Genomic DNA, 17,775 nt, shown 5'->3' with positions numbered 1-17,775 from the left:
GAACAAATAACGAAGATCCAAATCTTACACGGTCGTTATGACTTTAGTGGGCATTGTGTGCAATTTCTGAAAAAAATGCTCAAATCTCTCTCCATACAAGTATGAGCAATTCTGGCAGTAAAAATGAGCAAATGGGGGCATGGTCTTGCAAGAGACCAGAGCAGATGCGTGTTCTCGGCTCCTGATAAAAGTTATATTATCCTGTATAACATCTCCACTATTACATACACCAGTGCGTCTGGACTTTGCTCAGGTCCAGCAGAAGTTCTGGGCACAATCCCAGAGTGCAGTCTACAAGATGGGCTCAGAATGGGGATCTGGCGTACGCTTTACATGACTGGAGGAAGGGGCGGGCTGTTCTGAAACAGGAGAAAACTAATGGCTGGGAGCCCGGGAACGAACGTTGAAAAGCATATATTCAAAGCAATATACCAGAAATGATCCTACCAGAGCATCAGAGGTCTCCACACTGAAAAGCTTCTGATGTCGAGGAACAGCCTCTGTTGAGTTACTCCATTCTAACTTAGGGGAAAGAGTCACACCCCTGCTTCCCCCCTACAATAATAGGGATAAAAGCAAAGTTGCCCCAGGTCCAGGTGATTAGAGCTCTGCTTCTTGGCGAAAATGAATGAAGGTGTTGGCAGCCAATCTACTGGGACTTCACAAGGGCAAGCAGAGAAAATATCACTATAAAATAGTGCGCATTCTTGCTGTATGAGACATTAAACTTTCAAAGCAGTGCCCAGGTGTCTCAGCTTTTTAGACATTACCTGGCCCCTACAGCGACAGGGTGATCCTGCAAGAGATTAGACCTCTACATGAGGATATTTAACAAGCCCTGGGTACAAAGGAGCAAACAGTTATATCATACTTTCTTTTCTAGGGACGTCTCACCCTACGGCTGCATTGCACACGGGCAGGTCGGATTCCACATGCCGAATCCTACCCGGGCAGCAGCGGTGCCTACATGTACCTGCTTTCCTTTTCTGTACTGCAGATTTCACATGGAAACAGCCTCTCATCCCTGCTGGGGGGGTCCCCTTCATCTCTGCCGCTGCTGTGACAGGAGATCATGATGTTTTACCACTGTTTTCAATGGGGCCGGCAATGGACGATCACAAAAAGAAAGGAAACGCTGCCTTTTTTTTAATGCAGCATCGTAGGCATGAAAATATTGGAAATGAAAAGGAAACCATTGAAAATCATTGGTTTCATAACCATACGTTTTCACTCATTCTCGCATCGCGTGAAAATAGTGTGATTTTATCGCCAGTGTGAAGGCTCCTTTAGTGCACAAATCTGACTCGTAGATGAATGTACTCTTTGATGCTAAAAATGTTTTGTATGTTATCATTGCCATTTATAATCCATCTGCAACATCATTAGAAGTCTTACAAGAGGTGGCAATCTTTACAACCAGATTGGTCCTCTCACTTCTATATGCCAAGAATATATGCTCATGTAGCACCAGGCTGAAGGGCAGGCAGCAGCAAGAAGCTGTGAAATGATTGATGATAGGGAACCTTACAGCAATCTTAAGGAGGTATATATCCTTTACAATCATAACTTAAAAGCATGTTTTCGATATGGAAATCCTTACTACTTTTGGTGGCGATAAGAATCAATTTAATTACAATTATAATCCTCCCTAGGTGGTTATATATGAGAACATGCTAATGTGCCAGCTCCCCAGTCCTCATTTGATTTCATAATTCATTGATCCTTCCCTTTATTTGGGAAACCGCAGACAAACATAGAAGGCCATTTCTACACTAGCGTGAAAACAAAGCTGGAGCAGCTCTGCTGGGTTGCTTTTCATATTAGAATATGAATTATTTATCCGGGCAGTTAAAATATATTTGAACTTGAATAACAGGTGATGAATTCCCAAACTCTGATCACCATCTGCTATGTGTACCTAATTCGGTGACACTATGGCCTGTATTAGTACAACCTCAGACATCATTGAGTATGCCACACAAGTATGCCAACAAGCCAAATCCTTGGCACAGGTTAAAAACATAATTACTAAGATTCCACTACAGAACATTCCTTTGGTTCAATAGCCTTTATCCTCACAGGATTCACAATTCTGGTTTAAACATGTAAGAGATCTTCTTGAAGAGAGAGGAGCCACGGTGAGTCGACGAACAAGTTGACTAGATTCGCGTACCACGTCCTCATTGCCTTGAAATGCCAATTTGGGGTGATGAGAATCACCGGAAGGCTTCCCATCTTGACCCTCTTGAGAAGTCGTTGGATTAGTGAGAATAGGGAAAAGACGTGCGGGAACTGGAATTCTGTCCATGAAACCACTGGAGCATCCACTGCTCAAGCTTGGGTTCCTGAGACCTGGCCACAAAGAATGGCAGCTTGGAATTGATTCTGGACCCCATGAAGTAGACATCCGGATGAGCCTACCTTCGAAAAAGCTCCGAAAAGACTTTGGGATGAAGTTTCCATTCTCCTGGGTCGACTGGCTCTCTGCTGAGGAAGTCGGCTATTCAATTGTCTACTTCCGGTATGTGGACTGTCAAGAGCACTGGAAGATGATCTTCGGTCCACGTTAAGATCTTTTCTGCTTGACCTCGGAGATGCGAGTCCCACCATGAGGATGTATATACAAGAAGGCCGTTATGTTGTCAGTCTGGACCCGAATCGGTAGCCCTGTCAGCTGGAGTGCGAAGTGATGAAAAAATAGGAGAATGGCCCTAAATTCCAACACATTTATCAGTAGCTTGGTCTCCTTTTTGGCCAAAGTTCCTTGCACATAGATGTTCTTCAGAATAACCCCTCCAGCCGAAATGGCTGGCATCTGAGCCAAATGCTTGCCATTGGAGGGTCAGAAAAAAAACATCCCAAATCGATCAGAGGGAACTCCAGCCACCAAAACAGAGTGCTGAATGTGCAGAGGTAGTCGGATCTTCCGAATCAAGGGAAGGTCACAAGCTTGTCCTATTTCAAGAGAATGGTCCACTGGAGAGTCCGCGCATGAAATTGGCCCACCAAAAAAATCATCTCAAAAAGGAGGAGACCATCAGCCCCAGCACCCTCATGCAGTGACGAATAGTCACGGGAATCGAAGTTTGCAAAGAATGTACATATTCTGAAGAAGTATTTTTGGCGTCGGCAATAGTATTGCCTTTGTGTTTAAGGGAAATACCCAGAATATCCAGCTGTTGTGGCATGAGAGAAAAGACTTGGAATGGTTGATGATCCACTTGAAGCTGGGCAGTGTGTTTAGAGTGATGTAGAGACTCTCCAGGTTGGTTGATAGGGTCGGGGCTTTTATAACAATGTTTTTGAGATAAGGAATGGCCAATATTCCCTAGGCAAGGAGAATAGCCATCACTGACGCAAGAACCATGATGAAAACTCAGTGGGCCGTGACTCCATACGCAAAATTTCAGACTTTTACATACTGATTCAGCACTAATCTGACAGAGCCATTCTTCCTGCGTAATACAAAAAGATTTAAATAGAAACCTGAAAAATGTTGAGAGTGAGACACAGAAATGATGCGGAGCGGACAGGTTGTCTTTGGCTTTTGGAGACCTTGAAATTCTCAAACTAAAAAAAAATGATCTGGGAGGCGGAGGCGAAAATTCTATGGTATAACCTGAAAACACAAATTCTCGAACTCAAGCATCTGGAACATGGGCAAACTAAGTTTCCGTAAATAGGGACAATTGTCCCCCCCATCCTGGACGATTTGGTAGGGGCCGCTCTTCATGCAGAGATTTAGTGGAAGAAGCCTTGGAGGCCTGAGAACAGGGACACCAGGATGGTCTCATTTTAACGGAGGACCTTTGCTTCTATTCTTGCGTGTTTTTTCTACTATCTGAGTAATGGGGGATAGAGCCGCGAAAGAAATGAAAATGGTTTCTCTGCCTTTGCAACACTCTTGTACATCTACCGTATATACCGGCGTATAAGACGACTTTTGAACCCCCCAAAATCTGCTCTGAAGTCGGGGGTCGTCTTATACGCCGGTAATACAAAAAAAAGAAAGTGTCAAAAAAAAACAACAAATTTGTTACTCACCTCCCCCGGCGTTCTGCGGCGCTGCTGCAGGCTGTCACTCCCTCCTGGTCCCCGTCAGAGCATTGCTTTCTGAATGTGGGGCTTGAAATCCCCGCCTCCAGAAAGCTAATACTGTGATTGGCTAACACACGCCGTCAGCCAATGACATCATTGAATGGCTGTGATTGGCTGAAGGGGCACGTGTGTTAGCCAATCAGAGCCATTCAATGATGTCATTGAATGGCTGTGATTGGCTGAAGGCACGTGTGTTTTAGCCAATCAGAGCCATTCAATGATGTCATTGAATGGCTGTCATTGGCTGACGGCGTGTGTTAGCCAATCACAGTATTAGCTTTCTGGAGGCGGGGATTTCAAGCCCCGCCTCCAGAAAGCAATGCTCTGCCGGGGGCCAGGAGGGAGCGACAGCCTGCAGCAGCGTCGCAGAACGCCGGTGGAGGTGAGTAACGTTTTTTTTTTTTGCTCCACTGTATTCCCGGCGTATAAGGTGACAGTTGGGGGGTCGTCTTATACGCCCCGTCGCCTTACAGGCCGGAATATACGGTAGGTGTGTTTTGTGGTAAGTGAGAACTCTTTCACCCAGAAGCCTCTGAAATTATATCAAATCTGGCTCCAAAACGTCTTGAGTCAACAAATGGAAGACCTGTTAAGGACTTCTTAGAAGCAGCATCTGTGTCCCAGGATTTAAGCCACAGAGTGTGGCATGTGGTAACTGAAGCCGCCAACACGTTAGCTATGAGTCTAGCCATATCTAGAGAAGCTTTGCATATATACTTCTCCGCTTGGGCTGTTGCACCATATCTGCTAGATCTTCCGGAGAAGATCCGAAAATAATACCTCAGTGTAGTTGCCTATGCCATTCAGTAGATGCTTTACTGACCCAAGTAGAGGCAAAAATTTGTCTGAGCCAGACCACCACAGCCTCAACAGGCGTTTTGGCTAGTGACCATCTTCCCATTATGAACGTCTTGAAAAGACTAAGCGTCAGCCATAGGGAGATTGGAGTGTTTCATCAAACGGGACACTAGTGTATCTACCGCTGGCGAAGACAACCATTAAATCATCTGTAAAAGGATACATGATATCTAGAGTCGTAGGTTTAGTAAAGCGTTTATTGGGAATTCACCATTACCTGTTCAGTGCATTCTCAAATTCTTCATGTGGAGGAAAGACCTTTGGGGGACGCTTTGGACGTATGAATGAAAAAGATATCACTGCTGTAGTAGGAGTCTGATCTGTGATTTGAAAGGTATTCCTTAGAGCAACCATTCACCATAGTGGAAATCTTTGAAGTCTGCTCTTCATCCAGATGAAAATCAGATGGGATTCTGAAAGTTGGCCCTCTGACCAACTAAAGTCTTTGGAGGGAGATTGAGATTTGAACAGGATAGCGATGCAGGAGTTCTGGACGATCACCTTGAATTGGAGGGTCTATTTCTCTACCATGGTGTACCAAGGTCAAATCGTGCGCAACTAGGTCATTTCCATCTCCACGTTTAACCAGACTGACTGTTATAATGGTCTAGTCTTTCAAGCTGGCAGATCGGCAGAGGCCCTAATATGGTCAGCAACAGCTTGTGACAGGGTGGGATTTTGGTTCAGCAATTTGTATAGGCTCCACAGAAGGAGTGTCAGTAGTTGTTTGGCCACCTGCCGCTATTGAACGCAGTTAGAACAAAACTGTTCAAACTGGCAGCATATAAATTTAGCATTACAGCGAGAGCACGTATAGTATATAGCTCTGGCTGTCCCGTCTGGAGTCTTTACATGTGGAGTTGGACATGACGTTAAAACAGCAATTGTACAATTTACAGAAAGATAGACTGATGCAAGATGTACTGCAGGAGCGCAAATTGGGCACGAAAGCTAGCTACCAGGAGAGCTTACATGGTCTAGGGCAAAGTTGGGGGATAACGATCTGAGGAACCATGGCTGTGAAAGTTGTAGCTTTTTATGATTAGAGAAGCGCTTGGTACTACAGGTCAGGTCCCAGCAACACTTTGTGAAGTAACTAAAGTTGAATGACCTGGGGATAGAATGTGAGGACGAAACTCGCATGCCCAAAAAGGGATGACCGCTGTGCAGACATTGGTGAAGAACAGAGTAAGCCCTACCTCTACTGGCACCCCCCTGCATATTAATGAGTCCTCTCCCACCTCAACTGTGTCCTGGGAGTGTCTTCCTACCTAGGCCTGAAACCAGGGCATAAATTTTATAAGCTTGGCCATGAAGTGCCAGTGACAGAAGAAGCAGCGAGCGTGAATTCAATGAATGACCCAGTGCTGCCTGTGATTGGTTGAGCTCTGTAACCAATCACAGGTAGCGCTCAGCTGACATTAAATGAACAGCTGAGCGCTGCCAGTGATTGGCTGAGCGCTCAGCCAATCAGATACAGCCCTTTCAGCAGGCGGAGATTTTAAATCCCCGCCTGCTGACACAGATTCAGAGCAGTGCAGGGAGAAGACGCGGCTGGACGCACCTTAGCCCCAGCAGCTGCGGAGAGGTGAGCATATATTTTTTTTTATTTTTAACACATTCTAAGGATGATTTTCAGGCAAGGGCTTATATTTTAACCCCTTCCCCGAAATCCCTGCAAAACTTGACGGCAGCTCATTGCTTTCAATGGGGCTGCAGAAGCCCCATTGAAAGCAATGGGAGAACATCGCGATCCTCTGCCACGGCTGTCACCTATGGTGCACGCACATCCTATGTTTTATAGGCACGCGTTTGCACGCCTGTAAAACATGGACATGTGAACACATCATAGGGAAGCAATGGTTCTATTAGACATGTGGTTTTGTGCGCACCTATGTACGCAGACGCTTGTCTGAAAGCACCCTTAAGTTGTCCTTTGCAACTTTGTGGAACCCCCATTTAGATGGGTCCCAGAGGTGGCGATACCTGCTCAGGCTAAGTTTTTAGAAATTCAAAATGGAAACTTTTATTACTGATGCACATAAGTGAGATTTTGATACAATATGAACTTTTTTTTTTTTTTTTGTTTCCCAATACATATTCTAAGGCTTCAATAAAATGTTTTGAACATAAATGACTAATTTAGTCAGACTCGTGGGATTATGGTTAAATGCCTTTTTGCTTGACTTGTCTGACTAAGCATTATTGTGTGGAACTAGGATTTATGCTACGTTGTATCTACTGCATGATTCTGTACACTTTACACAATTATCTGTTATTGGTTGTTTTAGTAAAGCGTTTAAAAAAGCAGAACAACATACTCCACTGCTGGCTACTCATATCAATAAAAAAGTTCATAAATGTTCATTTACCAAGTTATCACACTGGGGTAGTGCTTACTAAAAGCATCTAAAAAAAAGGGCTACTGGCAGGTTTGCTTTGAAAGGTTCTGGTTAAAGGGGTTGTCCCGCGAAAGCAAGTGGGGTTATACACTTCTGTATGGCCATATTAATGCACTTTGTAATATACATCGTGCATTAAATATGAGCCATACAGAAGTTATTCACTTACCCACTCTGTTGCTGGCGTCCCCGTCTCCATGGCTCCGTCTAATTGCCCGATTAGACGCGCTTGCGCAGAAGGGTCTTCTCCCTTCTGGTCGGTCCGGACACGAGCGGCGTTCTGGCTCCGCCCCCTTCTACGCGTCAGCGCGTAGCTCCGCCCCGTCACGTGTGCCGATCAGCCAATTAGGTGGCTGTAATCGGCAGTGGAACGCAAGACATCCACGGTGCACCATGGGAGAAGACCCGCGGTGCACCATGGGAGAAAACCGCGGTGCATCCCTGGGAAAGGACCGGCGGCCATCTTTGGAAGAAGTTTTATAAGTTGATGAAACGCTAGAATGGTGAGCAGAACCCTTCTTTAAACCTTCTTTACACGTGTACATTGTAATGTTTGATTTAGAAGGGGGACTGGGCAGAAAAAAAAATGTCACTTTTGCCTCGGCACAACCCCTTTAAGTAATATAATTTTGGCTTACCTCATCAATTTGCTCATGAATTTTGTCTTTGCGATTTTCCTCCTCTGCTTCCTCCTCAGTCTTATCTTTCATGTCCTGCTTCTTATCTTTTCCAGAGTCTCCAAAATTCTGGTTGTCATCCTTGGCTACTAGCTCAGGTTGAGCCTTAAAACATTAAACAAAAAGTGCAAGAATTTTGATGACAGTTAGTAATATCTACTAAAACTTTTTATTAGCTATGGCTAAAACTGCCCTTCATACTGATTTTTAAGCAGTTACATAATATCCCAATTACCTTTCTTATTTGGGAAACTGCTACAAGACCATGAAGATGAAATATGGAGAAGCGGTTTGCACCAAAATATTTCCTGATCTTTTCATGACTAACAAAGCCAACATGGGCAACTGTGAATTTCTTAGCGTACTTCCAAAATAATAGTTGAGAGTTATAGAGAAAAAAATGAATTTGTTTGACCCATTGTAATTGACCTAATGGAGGGGCTATCTACGGCAAGTACACTTTACCCTCATCTCACAGGCTACGACTGCCACAAAAACAGTTAGGGCATGCATCATGCCATCTTTTTACTGTTTTCCATTAAAAGAGTATTGTTATTTTGGTGAGAATTCATATCTCCACAGGACACTCAAAGGGAACGCCCATCTTCCGTCCGATTACCCCCTTCCATAGGTGGGGTAATTCTAGTGCGGTGAGTCTGTGTGTCTCTCGTGACTGCGCAGGAAGAACACCCATCATCCACCTCCTTATCCTCCTCTACAGTGGAGTAATGGTACTAAGTGAACAGAGTATTTATGTATTCTACAGTACCACCTTCCATAGGACAAATGACAGTATTACCACCACATCTTACATAGCATGACTATACAAGCAGAGGAACCCCAGGTATCTTGTTTTCTTCTTTTACCCTTCCCTTTGGAAATTGCTCTGTAATGTCCCATAGTCAATGCTGTGTCCCCGAATGACACGGATGAGAAAACAAAATTTTTGTTACTTACCGTAAAATATATTTCTCGTCTCGTTGATTCGGGGACACAGTAGCCACCAAGTAGTGTACTCTTTTACGGCTCGGGTTGTCTTTTCAATAGGGGAATTACTGACATAAAGCCAGAAAACCCCTTTAACATTTAAGCCAAATACCTACATAATCGCTTCAAACTGTGCTCACCGTATCCATTCCTGATCCAGTCTCTTCTGCTTTATCACTGTCACCATCATCTTCATCATCGTCATCATCTCCCCAAAGACGTTCATCAAGTTTGTCTGCATCAGCATCACCAAGATCTCCCATTTGTTTATCAAGGTCATCTCCCTCACTGCTGGATTTATCTTCATCTTCTGTAAAAAACAATTATTCTGAATGGCACATACATATTTCAAATATTGAAGTACGTTCTGTCCATCACTGCAATTCTGTGTTTCATTTGTATTAGAGTGTTATTACAAAATCGCTAGTGTCCATTATTAACACTCGTGATTTATCTTTAATTGCCTGGCTACATCTGGACTTGCAGGGCAATTAGGGGAAGGCAATGGCAAACCACCCCACAAAAACAGTCTGCCTAGAAAATGTCACAATGTGACATTAACCAAGGAGTTAGTCATAACTAAGTACTTGCACTAGGGGACTTTACCTGCAAGTGTTAGCTACTAGCACCCTTGAAGCTTTTATTTACGGACATCAATATAGAAAAAAACTAATGTAGTTACTGCAATTTTTTTTTTGCATAGAAGCAGTTCTAGTAGTAGTTCTAGCAATATTTTCCAAATTTATCTGTTGAGTTTTGTTTAAAACTATTTAACATACAACCACAATAATGCAAAACTACACTTACAAAAACTTTATAAAAGTCTACACATTACATCTCACAACAGTACTCCTACAAATAGTTTTACTATAATTGGCAGGGAGAAAGGTGGTACCCACAAGTACTTCATTGGGTGTCCAAGCACATACCAAGCTGCTTATTGTTCTGTGCATGCACACGTGGGGGACCAGTTCATACAATCATTCTTTCTAAGCTCTTTTAGGTAACGGTTGTCCAAGCAGAATTTCACTTTGCAGTAGGACTTTTTGCCCTCTTAGTGAAGTTATATTAAGTCAATTAAATAAAAGATAAGTATGTACCTTGTTTTTCTTGATCTCCATCATGCATTTTCCCATCAAAATCCTCAGACATCTCAATGGCATTATCCTCTTCTTTCACGTCAGGCTTATCAGTATTATCCTCGTCTTTTTCTTGATCCTTTTTAAATGTATCTTCAACCTTACAAATACATCAGAATACAAGGATTCATGCTTATTTATTAAATACCAGATAAAACATTAAGAAGTACGTGTAAATGAATAGTCATACCTGATCTTCATTTTCAATTTTATCACTCACGTCTTTCATCCCTTCACCTTCTCCTATACCTCCTCCTTCATAATCATGAAATTCTGTAGCACCCTCACCAGCAGAATCCTCAATCAGTTCTTTAGGAAGGCAGAATCCCTATCAAAATGGAAATTAATTTGATAATAGATAATTGGCTTAAAGATTTGGAAACATTTTCAAACAAGATAAAAGACATTAAGATCAAGACAAGGTGGGACATAAGAAAAGTATTTTCCAGCAAACGATTCTGGCAAGTCTTTGTAGTAGATTGTTATTTGCAAGTTGTCTTCTGCACGCAATCTAAAAGCAGCAGCCAGGTTACTTGCTTTCCCATTAAATTGGCTGTAGTATGTACTTTTCATTGAATTGGCTGTAGCATGCACTTATTGCTTCTTTGAGAGAAATTTTGGTGTCAGCCTTCAAACTCCCCAAAATTTGATGGTCAGCGGCAACTCAGTTGTACCATCAGCTGCTGAGGAGACAATTTATTTGGGTGCACTAGCTATTGCCATTTTTGCAAAACTTTGCTCTTTGGACATTACTAATTTACTAGTAAATCGATCATTTTATAGGTTTAGGTGAAACTTATTTTTAACTAAAACACTTTTTTGAAATTTTAAAGATTTCACAGCACTTTTTTTCCCTTATACTTTTCTCATATGTAGTTTACCAACGTATGATCTGCTCAGCTCACCTACCTATTCACTACCATCTTAGTTTTTCTCCATAGTTTTACAACTCTTTTCTTATGAAGTTCTTCAATTAGCAAGGTAAGACCTTATCGCCCAAGAAATTCCCAAATAAAGGGACACAAGGAGACTATATATTCCACAGAAGAATAAAGGCCCATTTACACACAACGATTACTGCTCAAAATTTGTTCAAACAAATTTGTGTGATGATCGATACATGTAAATGTGGGCAGTCGTGCACCATTCGTTCACTTGACGTTTATGGAGGGTTTTTGGCCAGCATAAAAATAGTCATCAGGCAGTTCAAAACTCGTTCCATTTGAATGGGAATTGTTCAGTCTTTTGAGCGGCTGGAAGACATGAGGGGAGACCGTTTACCTTTCCAAACACCATAAGTACAATGTTTGCTCATGCCAGCTGAAGAGAAAAAATTTTGTCACACTAATTAAAATCCAGCCAGATAAAGAAAAGCATAAACATATGCCCACCTGAGCAACTAATACCGAGTTTACTTTAGCTAATGAAGGAAATAGAGATGATTTCAAGTAATTATATTTTATGCAAAAAAGTTGTCAATTTGTTCAGTCGTTCGGCCGTTTTAGCAATAATCATTGCATGTAAAAAAGTGCCTATGCGCCAAAGCCTTGTTGATCCCACAAACAATGCACCCTTACCGCTACGCGTATTAAAGGGGTTATCTGAGGACATAGTTATATTCAGAAAACTCTCTGATGCCCGTTGAACTTCACTTCCTGGAGGGAGTGATAACCTGACACTGGGTAACGTGAGCAATGCTGCTATTCACATGCTTAACCCCTTAGTGACGAAGCCTGTTTGCGCCTTAGTGACGGAGCCAAATTTTGGAAATCTGACATGCGTCGTTCAACGTGGCATAACTCCGTAAAGGCTTAACATATCCCAGTGATTCTGACACTGTTTTTTCGCCACATGTTGTACTTCATTTAGATTGTAAAAAGAGACCGATATAATTTGTGTATATTTATTAAAAGTACCAATATTGGAAAAATTTTGAAAAAATTGTCATTTTTTTCACATTTTCAACCGTAATATCTCAAATATGTCCAAACATACTGTACAAATTTTTGATAAGATATGTATTTCCATGTGTTTACTTTATTCTGAATGCACACTTGAAAAACTTTTGTGTTTTTTTTAACCATTTAGAGGACGTACAAATTTAACATTACTTTTCAGCATTTTGAGGAGCACTTTGTTTTCCTGCACAAAGGCAAGTTTGCAAAGGCTCATAAGTGTCAGAATAATAGATACACCCACAAATGACCCCATTTTAAAAACTACACTCCTTAGTGTATTCACTGAGGGGGGTCATGAGTATTTTGACCCCACCAGTTTTTTTCAGGAATTAGTTCAATTTAGGGGAGAAAAAATAAAATTTCATATTTTTGCAAATATGTCATTTTAAAGACATATTTCTTTTCCTATAGAGCCCATGAAAATGAGGATTTACACACCAAAATGTATACCCCCGTTTCTCCCGTGTTCAGAGACATACCCATTGTGGCCCTAATCTCATGTCTGGATGCATAGCGGGAGCCAAAATGAAAGGAGTAGTCGGTGTCTTTCAGAACATAAATTTTGCTTGAAGGCGTTTTAGGCCCCATAGCACTTTTGTAGAGCTCTTGAGTGGCCAAAACCAAAGAGAACCCCCACAAGTGACCCCATTTTGAAAACTAGACCCCTTAACGAATTTATCTAGGGGTGTACTGACTATTTTGACCCCACAGTTTTTGAATGAATTCAAGCCAAGCAAAAGGAAAAAATCGTGATTTTCATTTTTTTGTCAATTCTGTCATTTTAAAAACAGCTTTTTTTGTACAGCACACGCATGAATGAAGCCTTTCACCCCAAAATGGATACCCCTGTTTCTCCCGTGTTCAGAGACATACCCATTGTGGCCCTAATCTTTTGTCTGGATGCACAACGGGGCCCAAAATGAAAGGAGTAGTCGGTGGCTTTCAGAACAGAAATTTAGCATGAAGGTGATTTAGGCCCCATTGCCCACTTGTAGAGCCCTTGAGCGGCCAAAACGACAGAGAACCCCCACAAATGATCCCATTTTGAAAACTAGACCCCCTAACGAATTTATCTAGGGGTGTACTGTGTATTTTTACCCTACAATTTTTGAATAAATCTAAGCAAAGCAGTAGGAAAAAAATTACAATTTTCATTTTTTTGGCAGTTGTATCAATTTAAAAACTGTTTTTTTTGTACAGCACACATAGGAATGAAGACTTTCACCCCAAAATTGATTCCCCTGTTTGTCCCGTGTTCAGAACCATACCCCTTGTGGCCCTAATCTACTTAAAGGACGCATGGCTAGGCCTATAATGTAAGGAGCACCCGTTGGATTTTAGGGTACAACGGAATAAATTCCAGGCCCCATTGCCCACTTATAGAGCCATTGAGCGTCCAAAACTATAGAGAACCCCCACAAATGACCCCATTTTAAAAACTAGACCCCTTAATGAATTCATCTAGGGGTGTACTGCGTATTTTGACCCCACAGTATTTGAATAAATTTCAGCAAAGCAGAAGGAAAAAATTACGATTTTCATTTTTTTGGCAATTTTGTCAATTTAAAAACATTTTTTTTTGTACAGCGTACATAGGAATGAAGACCTTCACCCCAAAATGGATCCCCCCGTTTGTCCCGTGTTCAAAAGCATACCCATTGTGGCCCTAATCTACTTACAGGAAACATGGCAAGGCCTGTAATGGAGGGAACACCCGTTGGATTGCAGGGCACAACTGAATACATTCCAGGCCCCATTGCTCATTTGTACGGAATAAAAATTGACTCCCTAAAAATCCCCCCCCCCCTCCACGCCCTTTTCAGCGTTCCCCAAATCTTAGATAAAAGTAATAATGTGAACTGTGTGGTATTTCCAAAGACGGGTAATTATGGAGGCTGGTTGGGATGGGCACATAGGGCAATAAAATCGGGTATCCCCCCTCTTCTCATGCTTTTTGGGGGTCATTTTTTGACCTCAGTGGCGGGGATGGGGTGTAAAAAGTGGCGTTCCGTGAGTCTCCGTAAGCTTGACGAGGTGCGGCGGTCTCACACAGAAGGCGCTCAACAAGGTGCTCCTGGAACTGCAGGAAGGCGAGCGTTCCCGGGGCTTCTTGTAAATTGCGTATTACAGGTAGCGGTCTGAATAACGCCGGACTTACACAGCCGTAGGTGGATCCCGGCTGTGAGCCCGGCTGTGACCCTGCGTACGGCCGCGTAATGTACTGCGCATAACTGCGTACTTACTGCGCATGACCGCCCGTGTACATTTCTTTTTTTGTTGTTGTTTGTATTTCCCGCACCATCGCTTAGCGATGACGCGGGTACCCGCAGCCCGTATACAACGTAGTTGCGTATGGGCTGCGGGTATATCCGCGACCATGGAGCACAATGGGCTCTATGTTGCTGATATCCGCGGTAAAATAGAACCTGCTGCGTTCTCTTTTCTGCGAGTGGATTACACAATTCCAACCCACTAATGTGAGCGGAATTGTGTAATCCAATGCGATTGATCTGCGTATTACCGCGGATCAGACGCATGCGGAATCCGTAATTCCTATCCGGTCATGTGAGACCGGCCAAAGGTAGATCGCTACCTTTTTATCACGTGACCGGGGACCGCTCAACGAGGCCACCCGTCACTGCTCCAGGCTCTCGGCGACCGTTGGGAGATATTAAGTTTCCTGGGCTCCCCGACTCCTGCGCATGTGTGCGGTGTTTTGCCGGCGGTCGCATGCGCAGAATACGGGAAAGTTCACGGAAGAAGATTGCGTCGGGGTGCAAATATGGAGGCCTCCGGTAAAAAGTTTTATCTCCTCTCACCGATCGCATCGGTGAGGGGAGATGAACCTTCCCCTTTTTTTAACTTTTACGTGATCGCCATTATTCTTTGGATAACGGCGAACACGTGATCAGGAACCGCTCACCGCGGCCCTCGGTGAAATCTCCAGGCTCTCGGCTAAGTTTTGTAGCCAGGAGCAGGGAGATTTTTAAAAACCACGGCTTTTGCGCATGTGCCTGCCATATTGGCAAAGGGCGCGTGCGCAGAAGCTGGGGTGAGGTCCGCGGATAAATCCGCAGGCCTTAGGTATGTCATTTCATCCTCCCTCACGGATATGATCCGTGGGGGGAGATGAAACGCAAGCTTTTTTTTTACTTTTTAAAACTTTTTTTTACTTTTTGCACTTTTTTTTTTTTACCTTTTACCCCTTTTTTTTTTTTTTTTTTTAACTTTTTGCACTTTTTTTTTACTTTACATGATCACTGTCATCCATTGGATGACAGTGATCATGTCCCTGGTGACATCCCTCTGCTCTTGGCTACACATGGCAGCCAGGAGCAGAGCAATTTTGAATTTCCCGGGGCTCGAGCCCCTCTGTGCACGCGCCCGATGTCAATCATCGGGCGCGCATGCGCAGACGGGGATTTCGGGTCCCGGGACATCAGAGGACCGGGGGTGAGTATCTTCACCTCCCCTCATGGATCCGATCCATGAGGGGAGGTGAAACTTTACTTTTGTTTTACTTTTTCAACTTTTTCGCGATCACCGCTATCGCAATGGATAGCGGTGATCGCAGGCCCGGGGACCGCTAACAGTGGTCCCCGGAAACACCTCCTGGTTCCCGGCTACCTTCAGGAGCCGGGAGCCAGGAGATTTTAAATTTGCCGGGGACACCCGGGCTTCTGCGCGTGCGCGTGACGTCATCGTCTGGCGCGCATGCGCAGAAGACTGCCGGCGGTTCCGGGAGGACCAGATCTCCGGGGAACACCGCCGACAAGCCGTGTGAGTATTTTCAGCTGCCGTGATGGATCCGATCCATCATAGCAGCTGAATTACTACTTTTTTACACTGTTTTATTTACTTTTTTGCGATCGGCGCTATTCATTTTATAGCGCCGATCGCAATGCCGGGGGGGACTGCCCGCATCCTGGGATGACAGCTCCATGCTGTCGGCTACCTGCGGGCACCGACAGCATGGTGCTGTCACGTCCTCAGGCCAGTGGGCATCAATCCAAAGAGGATGCATAAAACTACGTCCTCTAGGATTAAGGCCCACTTTCTGAGGACGTAGTTTCCCGATGGGGCGGTCGTTAAGGGGTTAAGAGACCCAGTGATTGGCTGCAGTGGCTACTTGGCCCTTTAGTGGGGGACGTCATTGCCGGCTCCCTACATCAGGAAGTTAGGTTCTGGCAGAAGTGCATGACTAAGAGCTCAGTTATTTTACTACCACAGGTTGAATAGGTTTTTGAACAGAACTATGTCCTCAGATCAACACTTTAATTTTACGATGACTACTAATCTAGTTCCCCCACGTCATGCGCTAAATCAGCTTGACCAGTGTGCCACTTTTCAAAATTTCAACTCTTGCAAAAATGCTTTTCAGGAAAACACAGTCTAAGCAGCCTAATAATGATTATCACATCCCAGAATAGTAACATGAAGCTTATGGTAATGATGTCGAAAAAGTAAATTTCTTGGTAATTTTTCTTCTTAGATAAAACGACTACTACTTTTTTCACATACACATACATATGCATAACTTTTTTGAAGAAATAGTTAAAAATATTCATGAAAGCAACCCTTCATTTTTGGGATGCAATTTTGTGCCAAGGCACAGAGGGGGCAATTATATTACCTGCTGCTGGCCTTCTATACTGGTGCCCTCTGATCTGTTGATTCCAGGTCCTGTTTTTAGCTGTCAAAGACAGCCAACGCAGCCTTCAGATTACCTATAGTCCACAGTGCATTGGTAGTTTTAACTACTAATGCATTATACCTGCTATGTGATTGGCCAGCATTGCTCACATGATCAGTGCAAGCCAATCAGAGAGCAGTACACAGTGTGTATTATAGGTTGGTATAAAACTGTAGTGGCCATCTCGGAAGCTGAAAACAAGATCCCAAATCTGTGGATCAGGGTGAAATCATCAAAGAACAACAGCAGCAGTTAATATACCCTCCTCCATTAAGTTCAGAGACTGAATTTTTCCCCAAACTGGAAGGGTGCTTTTAAATTTATACCTTCAGACATATATACATGTAGTTTTTTCTGTTTTAGTTTGCATGATAAATATTCACCTGCAAAGGCAAAAACAGATGCTTACCTTCTGAGCAATTTCTGTAAAAACATAAGTCAAGATTGATAGCAGTTTGCCTGTAGCCCTGTGAGTTGCCAATGATATAGTGAGGTAAAACAGAAGAAGGTCAGAGTACGATGATAGCATTGGTAAAAGTCGGACAAGCAAGCCACAGCACTGGTTGAAAAACTAAAAAAGAAAGAGAAAATAGAGGAAACTGGTTATAAAAAACTGCATGAGGTGATAAAGAATCCACCATTGTAACAGACAAGATGTGTTTGCATACAAGTGAGACAGAAGTAAGCCTACCGTGTGCTTATCCTTTATGCAGTCCTCGCCATAGACTTTAAGCCTCTCAAGCAGCTCGGACACAGTAGATATTACAGTCTGTACATCCAAAGCCTTCAAATCATTGCAGAGATCATCAGTCAGCAATTTTGTAATGAGGCCTTCCTGAAGTCTGTCCACTGTCTGGACTTCAACTAAAGAAAATAAAAATAAAATACACTAATAAAAGCCCTTTAATAAGAGTATTAATTTCCCAATTCTTTGGCCCATGTAAATGCGGTAGTGAGATGTGC

General features: G+C 43.2%; 1 protein-coding gene across 2 annotated transcripts in view; it reads right to left on the bottom strand.

Moving 5' to 3' along the window:
* MDN1 (midasin AAA ATPase 1) overlaps positions 1 to 17,775 on the bottom strand; it is a 351,783-nt gene that overhangs the window by 54,202 nt on the left and 279,806 nt on the right. For both annotated transcript variants that reach the window (XM_066608461.1, XM_066608470.1), the window contains exons 82-87: positions 17,504 to 17,676; positions 17,222 to 17,383; positions 10,352 to 10,489; positions 10,123 to 10,261; positions 9,163 to 9,332; positions 7,997 to 8,140 (exon numbers count right to left, since the gene is read on the bottom strand). In XM_066608461.1, the coding sequence (XP_066464558.1) occupies positions 7,997 to 8,140; positions 9,163 to 9,332; positions 10,123 to 10,261; positions 10,352 to 10,489; positions 17,222 to 17,383; positions 17,504 to 17,676 (926 nt within the window). The remainder of the gene's footprint in view (positions 1 to 7,996; positions 8,141 to 9,162; positions 9,333 to 10,122; positions 10,262 to 10,351; positions 10,490 to 17,221; positions 17,384 to 17,503; positions 17,677 to 17,775) is intronic.

This window comes from Eleutherodactylus coqui, chromosome 1 (genome assembly GCF_035609145.1).
Source record: "Eleutherodactylus coqui strain aEleCoq1 chromosome 1, aEleCoq1.hap1, whole genome shotgun sequence".
Taxonomy (NCBI): Eukaryota; Metazoa; Chordata; class Amphibia; order Anura; family Eleutherodactylidae; genus Eleutherodactylus; species Eleutherodactylus coqui.
This window is presented reverse-complemented; position numbering and strand designations above follow the sequence as displayed.